This window comes from Pteropus alecto, unplaced genomic scaffold, assembly GCF_000325575.1.
Source record: "Pteropus alecto unplaced genomic scaffold, ASM32557v1 scaffold86, whole genome shotgun sequence".
NCBI classification, from domain to species: domain Eukaryota; kingdom Metazoa; phylum Chordata; class Mammalia; order Chiroptera; family Pteropodidae; genus Pteropus; species Pteropus alecto.
This window is the reverse complement of record NW_006442109.1, coordinates 25,413,710-25,422,399: the sequence shown is the minus strand read 5'-3', so window position 1 is coordinate 25,422,399 and position 8,690 is coordinate 25,413,710. Positions and strand designations below refer to the sequence as shown.

Sequence of the window (8,690 nt, the reverse complement as noted above, 5' to 3'; positions counted from 1 at the left end):
TGATAACTCCTTAGTTGACATTTCTTCCTAATCAATCTCTTCCTCTCTACCTTTTAACATCTGCTGATAAACTCCCGCTTGTCTTTATCCCTGACCATTTACTTCAACTCCAGACTGCTCTTTAATTACCTACTTGATATATCCACTTGTATTTCTAACAAGACTCAAATTTAAAGTGTCTAAATTTGATTTTTAACCCCCCCACAAACCGATTTTTCTCATTTTTCCCTCTTCACTACGAGACACTCACTATTCACTCTACTTGGGAGTCATTCTTGATTCTTAACCACCACCCGTATCCAGCCCATCAGCAACATCTGTCAACTCTTCCAAGACTTAGTGCAAGTCTCCTCTCCGCTTTCTGTCACCACTGCTCTTCAATTCTTGCTTGAGCTATTAAAAAAAAAAAACCTCTGAACATTTCTTTGTTTTCTCTTGTTGCCCTAACAATTCAGTGTTCTTAAAAAAAAATGATGTCACATTACTTTCCTGTTTAAAATTCTGACTTCCCGTCACTTAAAAATGCAGAGTTTTAAAAATCATGACTTATAGATCTATACTCTGCCTACCTCTCTCCAACCTCATCCCCCTACCCACTTATGTGTATGCTTCAGCCACACTTTTTCTGAAACACCAAATTCATTCTCACCCTGGGGGCTTTGTGCTCACTAGTGCCTCTACATGAAATACTTATCATTTCAGCTTAAATGTAACCTCTGTTGACAGGCTGTCCTGGAGCATTCCACTCCAGTCACTCATCATCCAGTTTCATTTTTAACGTGGTATTTATCGCTACTTGCTGTTTTGTATGTCAGTCCTTGTACAAACAGAATGTACGCTTCAGAAGAACAGGGACTTTTCCTTGCTCACTATTGTTACTCTACCACCTAAAATGGCACAAAAGGCACTCTAGTGTTTGCTGATGAATGCATAACCTTGTTTGTCAACTTAAACCAAACAAAAGGCACTCTAGTGTTTGCTGATGAATGCATAACCTTGTTTGTCAACTTAAACCAAACATTTCATATCCCAAGGGAGATGTTTATAGCCAACCCTCTTAGATCAGCTAGGGCTACTTTCTCTTTATAAAAATAGCAACATCGATACAATTTCCAAGATCACACTTTTGTTACACATAACAAGACCTTGTCCCTTATATTAAGGACATTCTTACAGCATTCACGCCTCAAAAAATGGCTTTCATTATTGTATCTCCTAACTTATAAGTTTCAACACGTTATCACATCTCTTTAATTATACCTTACTATGCCATACCTTTTTAGGCATATCATTCAGGTTTTTGAAGAAAGCATAAGAAAATGTTTTGGACAGGATCCTCCCATGTATCAAGGCATAAGAAATGTCTTCAGAGTCTTGGATCCCTGTAGGCATAACCCATACAGCTACTATCTGATGATTAAACTTTTTCCACATGTATATATTCCAAAATAACGGAATCAGTAGATCCAGGCAAGCCTATAAAGAGAACAAGTGTTAACTGCAAACAATTCCATTTTCTAAAGTATTGGTGTGATTTGGTTAATATCTGATTCTTTCCAGCAGATGGTAAATCTGAGAGCAGAGAAGGTCTCCATGTTGTTCATGCTTATATTTTTTGATAGTTGTCCCTCAAATTTTTTTTCTTTTTTTTCCCAAGCCCATAGCACCCGGTATTCCTAGGTGGTCTCCCATCCAAATACTAACCAGGCCGGACCCTGCTTAGCTTCCAAGATTGGTCAAATATATCTTGAATGAACAATTCAACTTCTCAAATTAATTTTGTCCTCAAATAGCTTAGCATGATAAGAGCAAAGCACCTGGGAATAAATTTAAAGTTTTGGCTGAAGAAACAAGCCACAGAGTCCGAACTTGAGGCAGATGCCAGAGTGTCTAGAGCTACTTCTAAAAGCAAGCTGGTTTAAAAGAAGTAGAGAAGTAAGTGATATAACCTAGATCAAGCTTGAGCAAGAGACTATGTCCTTGTTTCTGCCATCACTTACTGCATTGTAGCCTCCAGTTGCTGTACCAATTGTTTGTCCACATGGCGACAGAATAGGGGAAGAAGGTTGCTGGGAAAGGCCAGGGGTTCTGCCAGAGAGGCTGTAGGAATCTGGGCTATCTCCCAGGCAATCAGAATCACTATGTCTGTCCTGGAGGGCAGAGAGGAAGGAATACATCAGTATTTGTATTTATGCAGGAAACAGACTCAAGGCCAAGATCTTTATTATCCTTACCACTATTGTCACCGTCTATGCTTGTAGTAATTAAGAGAACATTTGCACATTTGATATATGCCAGGGCAATACTTAGTGCTTTACACATTTTAATCTTCAGAACTCTAAGTGATTAGTGCCATCATCCTTAGATCTCTAGTTTATAAATGAGGAAAGAGGCTAAGAAGTAATATGCCTAATAGTGCTAATAAGTGATAGGTAGAATTCAAATCTAGTTTGACTCTAAAGCTTGTCCCCTTAATTAATATGCCCTGCCTCCCACAGAGAACAAATGCTCTACAGGACCGTAGAGAGGATAAAAAGGCAGAACAGAACAGCTACAACTCTGCTAGTTTTCCCTTTGACCAACCTCCTCCCTGATGCTTGAATACACAACTCAGGAAATATCTCATTTGGCTTAGCCTACACATCTCAGGGGGTACTGAAATAGTATTTACAGGCCTTTATGATCTTACCAAGCTGTATGGTCACTGTTGGATTCCTGTAGAGAAGAATCCAGGGATACCAGCTGCTCCCCATGACTCAGCAGGGCATAGAGCAAAGATATTCCAAACTGCAAGTGATAAAGTATCCAGGCAAAAATGAGTTCATGCTAGACTTTCAATGCTTCTCTGGCTGTCTTCCCAACTAAAAGGATACGTTCACATGTACAAGTAGAGTCCAACACCCATAAAACTCAGGTTTTTACTGGCTGGGCAAAGAACTCTCAGACCTTTCCAAGTGGATCACGGCTCTGAACTTTCCAAAAGATTCTTCTGGGGAGCTGATTAAATGCACTCTCATGGGTTCTGCCCCCAGAAATCAATTTGTACATCAGGAGTGGACCCAGGAATCTGATGCAGGTAGTCTGTGGCACCCCACTTTAAGAAGCACTGCTTTAGGCAAATATTTTCAAAGAAAGGTTCATAAGATAATCCACTGACATGTTAGAAAATAACAGAACTTTCACATCTAGAGTTTCATCTTTCAAAACTTTCTATCTTGTATTTACTATTACCTAATTTATTACCTACATGTATGACAACACATGTGGGTGATATGGTTCTGAATTTTTATCAAAAGGCATATAAAATCAGAAAAGTTTAGTGACCTCTACTCTAGAGATCTATACCAGCACCATCATCAGGCAGCTTATTAGGAAATAGGAAAGCAGCTGTTTGAGCTCCGCCCTTGGTCTATTCAAGGATACACTCTCTGGGGGTGAGCCCAAGGACCTGGTGTTCAGTAAGCTCTGCAGGTGATCCTAATGCTCACTAGAAGTTGAGAAGCACTGCAGAGGATAAGCTGGACAGATGAGAAGATCACAAAGAGGTAAAAACATTCCCTCATTTATTCCTTGCCAGTGATAGCACCTGGAGGCCATCTATGTTAAAAGCCTCCCAGACGTTACCTGATTCTGAAGCACTGCGGTGACTGGCCGCTCTGACGAGCCAGGTGGAAGCAGCATTAGTCCCTGAAGTCCTTGGAGGAGTTCATGGAAGGTCAAGTGACTGATATATTTGCCCAGAGGTTTGAATAACATTTGTAGGGCCTGTAAGAAGGTCCAAGAGCACCTCTCAGACTTTCCCTCTTTCCTGCCTTGCCTCCAGTCCCTTTCTTGCTGGCATGCCTTTGGCACCTACCTGGTCAGGTTATTTACCAGACCTATCACCACTCCTGTCTCTCCAACCATAACATTGGTCCTTATATACCTACTTGTTCTAGGATGCCTTCCCTAAGAAAAGTAGATACGGGGCTCGACACTTATCAGGGAGTCCTTATTTTCTCACCCTCCACAGCACACCCACACCTGTGCAACCAAGACCTGTGTGTTTTTTGTTCATTGCACCCAAAGATGATCAGCTGTTCTTGTATTTGTTTATTCCGTAACTCCCTCACCTGAGGATGGCAGAGTCAGTACCCTTCACTGCCATCACCTTATCTGGCATCTCTAGGGGTGGGGACCAAAGGAGGAAAGATGCCTAACCCATCCATGAAACCATCCTCTTCACCACTTAATGCCACAGTACCTGATCAGCCATGTCTCTCTTGACCAGGAAGGGCAGGTGGTGGGTGATAGCCAGAAGAAGGCTAACAGCCAGATCCTGGGGCAGGAAGGGGAGCAGCCGGGCCACTAGGGCTTTCCCTTTCCTCACGGAGAGCACCTGCAGGAAGCCTTCTGCTGCCTCCCTACAGGTGTGATAGGAGAGGGTTTTCAGGGGTCTGCAAAGAGGAGAGGGCTACATGCTGGGAAGGAGGGGCTAAAGCAAAGCTATCGTCTTTGCTGATCCATTACTGGGCTAAAGTGTGACCCTCCCATGCTCACTCCAGATTATTCTGCTCCTGGGTCTTTAAGGCCTGGAAGAGCTTCTCAACCTGGTTTCTCTGCTGCTCAGAGTAGCAGGGCTGTGGAGGCTCATCCTTCTGGCCCTCCTCTATCTCTAGTAACTGAAGGAACATCTGAGAATTTGAGGGTGAGAAAAGAGGAAGAAGAGGTCAATTTGAGCAATATCCCATTTTCAAGGGTAAATTAGGAACTCATCCCTAAGGAGCTGACCTTACCTTCTCAATCCAATACAACACCCGAAGCCTCTGACTGCTTGCAGCTCCTGACTCCTAGGAGAAAGAGTCCCAAGCCATCAGCCACACCTCCACAGCAGCAGCCCAGGCTTCAGAGGAGCTGGAAATTCAGCTGGAAAGACTAACACAAAATCTGATCGTGCTTCTTCCTTACTCTTAGGTCACAATCAGAACTGAAGCATGAGAGTGCTCCAGACCTTTCTCTAAAACAGAGAGAGAAAGGTTCTGGGAAGATCTCTCTCCTACCGGTTCTTGAGTTCCATGGAGTACGGCATCAATAGCTCGGCGAGGGCAAAAACACGTCGACACAGCTACCTGGCCCAGGGAACCCTCTATTCGAACCACTGCATGAAAGGAGTCAGGACAGTCATATTTCCCTCCCCTTTCCATCCTCTGTCCACCCAGATGGCCAGCCCAACCCAGGTCAGCCTGGTCTTACCCGATTCATAAGCCTCTGCCTTCTGAATGAAAGGTGTTTCCAGCTTGAGAGATTCAATCTTGCTCCTTTGCCCAAGTAGCTCTTCATCTGCCTGCTTCTCCAGTTTTTGATAATATTTCTGTGAGTTCATGGAATGGAAAAATGTATACTCATCTTCTGAACTTAAAATTAAGATTCTCAAGTACAACCTCTTAACATACCCTTTTCTATAGCATCCATTTCAGAAATGATCTTGGCACCTTAGACCTTTTTGGCAGTCATTATAAAGTATCTTAAGCACCCTGGCCTCATGCCATCTATCCTGGGGTTCTCATGCTAAGAATTTATACCACTCTCAGATCCGATGGAAAGGCAGACAGCAAAGGAGAGCGCCTGGAAAAAAACCTGTCCCAGCATCTGCAACCTTCTTGCATTCCATGTTCCCAAGTTATACACTGTATACCACATATCCTCCCCCTCTCCATTTTGATTCTGTAATTCTGCCTGTACTTTCCAAAATCAGAGTTATCTGATGGCATGAAGACCATCAGCAGCTTGAAGTACAGAGGTAGTACTATTTGTCGATTGGCCTCTAGGCCAGCTTTGTATTTCTGAAGATTTGTTCAGCACCTCTAATATTTTCTTAAAGAAACCTATAAAATCCCAAGCTGAAATAAAGCCATTGACTGCAAGCCAAACAAGGCGTTCAATAAAGCTCCTTCATTTAGGAGCAGTGCCAAAAAGGCAAGAATATAAAACTATTTCACTTTCAGTGATATTGACAGGAAAAAGTTTTTCAAGTGGTGTGGGAAGAAAGGAAGGAACAGGAAGGAGATAAAGGTGGGAACTTTGGTCTGAAGCTCATGGAGGCTGAAAAGTAAGTGAAACACAGTTTAGTCAACCCCAAAACTCGTAGCCAAAGGTTTGCCCCATGAATAAAAGGGAGATTAGGAAGCAGGAGGAAGACTCAAAATGTCTGCCAGCATTTGTTCCATTCAATGTATTGAATCCCACTAATTATAAGATCTCCGTGTTTCAGGTCTAAAAAAGTAGATGAATGTTTATAACAAGGCATTTCTAAAGACAAAAGCATACAAGGTGGAAAAGTCCATATTTCTGGCCTGAATAGGGGGAATTCTTGGCAAAGGATAGAGACAAAACCTCAGATGGTGTTTGGGGAATTGTAAATAAGCCATTTAGCTGAAGTGTAGGAAAATAGAGATTGGGATGTCAACTTTCGAAATGTGGCCCCTATCCTATAGTAAGCAGTTGCCTTTCCCACCTGAATGGGTATGGCCCCTGTGAGCTGAAGAGAGGCTGTGAGAGGGCCTGTGGAGTCCAGGCCCATTTGACCCCAAGGTCAGAGGCTGCGAAGAGCACATGGGGCTCACCTGGTAGTAATAGTCATCCAGGCAGGGGTTCTCACTCTGCAGCTGAACCATCTGCACTCTTATCACCCAGTCCTTCTCTTTTCGAGTCATGAGGTTAGCACAGGGGTCTGGCTGCTGAGACCAAGGCTTCTTGGCTGGGGGACTTCAAGCCAGGAGGAACTTCCGTTTAGATCTACCCACCCCTGCCACAGAGGACTTCCCAGTGGGTGGTGAGCAGGGAGTGGAGCTGTCTGGGAAGGATAGGAAAGGGTGCAGAGGCGGGCAGCACTATGAGAGTCCAACTTGTGTGGGGGCTTGAGAGAAATCCCCAGCATGCAGGTAAGCAGCCCTCCACACTGCTCCTCATCTGGGTTTTACCTTGGTGCTCGACTGTGCTCCTGCAGCTGCAAGATCCTTTGGTGCTGGGGGTGGAGCTGGGTCAGATGACTGGGAAGACTTAGAAAGAAACTTGGGCTGGCTAAAAGAAGCTGTCAGCTCCCTTCCCCCCTCCACTCATTTAGCCTCTGGTAACCTCGGCTGGACACCTAAGTGAGCCCTATCTGTTTATGTGCCTGCCTCAAGTCAGCCACATGAAACATCACAATCCTAACTCAGCCGGGCATACATTCTCCCTCCAAGACATACTTTTCTGCAATTTGGCTGCAGGAAATCTTGACACAGTAGAAAACCATTTAGCCTGGTTGTTACGCTGAGTCCTAACCTCAGTTCAGCCCTGCCAGCTAACCCTCAAGTTCTTTTAGTCTCCCTGGGCCTCTGTTTTCCTCATCTGTGAGAGAGAAGGGCCTGGACTCAGACTTTCCTTATTAAGTTTCTATAAGTATTTTTGGTGGCAGCTGGTAGAGTAGCCCCCACCACTCCTCAGCCACTGCCTCCTGAGACCTCCAGAGAAGAGCTCAGCCTGCAGAGGATGTGGGGGTGCCTGGCACCCTGAACTAGTACCTGAACCTAGGGCGCCACGAGGTCGGTGTGCTGCAGAAGAGAGCTGGGTCTGGTGAGAGCAGTCGAGGGCCAAAGTGCCGCGCTGGAGAGCTGGTGCCGGGAAGCGTAGGCCGGAAAGGAACTGGCGATAAGTATTCCAGGGTCTAATAGTGGAAGAAGAGCATCTCCACCAGCAGAACGGTACTCCTGCTGCTACGTGCATTCTACATTGTCACCTGCCTTTTCCCTCAAGAACCTCCTGAACATTTTGCCATCTTGGGGGAACTTCAAGCCAGCTCTGAGGTCACCAGACTGTGGATCTTGCCCTTGTTTCTACCTGGGTTTGTCTCCTCTTAGGGAGCACTCGTCAGTCCCCGATAATGTAAGAGCATGTGCTTTTCCTACTGTCCAGTGAGTCAACACCTCTCCCTCTCCTCTCTGTGATAGCCTTCTCTCAGGCTCTTGTGTCTTCAGTCACTGGGGAAATGGTTAGCGGTCTCATTTCTGACTCATCTGAAGCCCTCCTCTGAGCTCAATTCCTTTCTCGTTCTCTGGAGGATTCCCTGCAATTTCTCCACCCCAGACTATACTCCCGTTATGTAGTTAATTGAAGGGAAGGGGCTCTTTCTAACCCTAAGCTTGGCACTGCTCATCTGCTGAAATGTAGGGAAGTAGAATTAGGGAAGTATGAGAAAGTTGTCCTTTTTCATATGAATGGCCAGTTGTCCCGGTACCACCTTTGTTATTTACCAAGCTTCTCTACAGGATGGGCGTCTTCCACCTCTCATACCCACACCTCACTCTGAGAGCTTCATCTCCAAAGCAAGGTCGAGAGCAGACTGAACATAATGGAAATAAGGGACACTTGGTGTGCTCCTTCTTAGCACCCACTTTCTCACACAATGGAGACTGGAGCGACTCACCTGCCACAGAAAGTGCAAGGAGGCAGGTGACATCCCAAGTACACCAGGGACCTTGATTCCAGGGGAGCTGAGAAAACCTCTCTCGGATGGGAGGGAAGAAAACCCAGGCTTGAATGAGCCACTGTGGTGTCTTTTACATTCATCGGTGTCCATCGAGTGGGAGGCAGCAAGGCCAACCACTTTCAATACCCAGGACCGTGGCAGCCTGGCCCTCAATCAAAGTCAGCTGGGCCAGAGCTCTCTTTCC

At 45.1% G+C, this 8,690-nt stretch overlaps 1 protein-coding gene across 1 annotated transcript in view; it reads right to left on the bottom strand.

Annotated features, from left to right (window-relative positions):
• Window positions 1-1,889: 1,889 nt before the first annotated feature.
• PATL2 (PAT1 homolog 2) overlaps window positions 1,890-8,690 on the bottom strand; it is a 7,554-nt gene continuing 753 nt past the window's right edge. The window contains exons 2-13 of the mRNA XM_025038752.1: window positions 8,444-8,524; window positions 7,542-7,684; window positions 6,960-7,028; window positions 6,603-6,744; window positions 5,233-5,350; window positions 5,040-5,137; window positions 4,776-4,829; window positions 4,540-4,673; window positions 4,244-4,403; window positions 3,625-3,765; window positions 2,690-2,787; window positions 1,890-2,150 (exon numbers count right to left, since the gene is read on the bottom strand). Of these exons, the coding sequence (XP_024894520.1) occupies window positions 1,997-2,150; window positions 2,690-2,787; window positions 3,625-3,765; window positions 4,244-4,403; window positions 4,540-4,673; window positions 4,776-4,829; window positions 5,040-5,137; window positions 5,233-5,350; window positions 6,603-6,744; window positions 6,960-7,028; window positions 7,542-7,684; window positions 8,444-8,524 (1,392 nt within the window). The 3' untranslated portion in view covers window positions 1,890-1,996. The remainder of the gene's footprint in view (window positions 2,151-2,689; window positions 2,788-3,624; window positions 3,766-4,243; window positions 4,404-4,539; window positions 4,674-4,775; window positions 4,830-5,039; window positions 5,138-5,232; window positions 5,351-6,602; window positions 6,745-6,959; window positions 7,029-7,541; window positions 7,685-8,443; window positions 8,525-8,690) is intronic.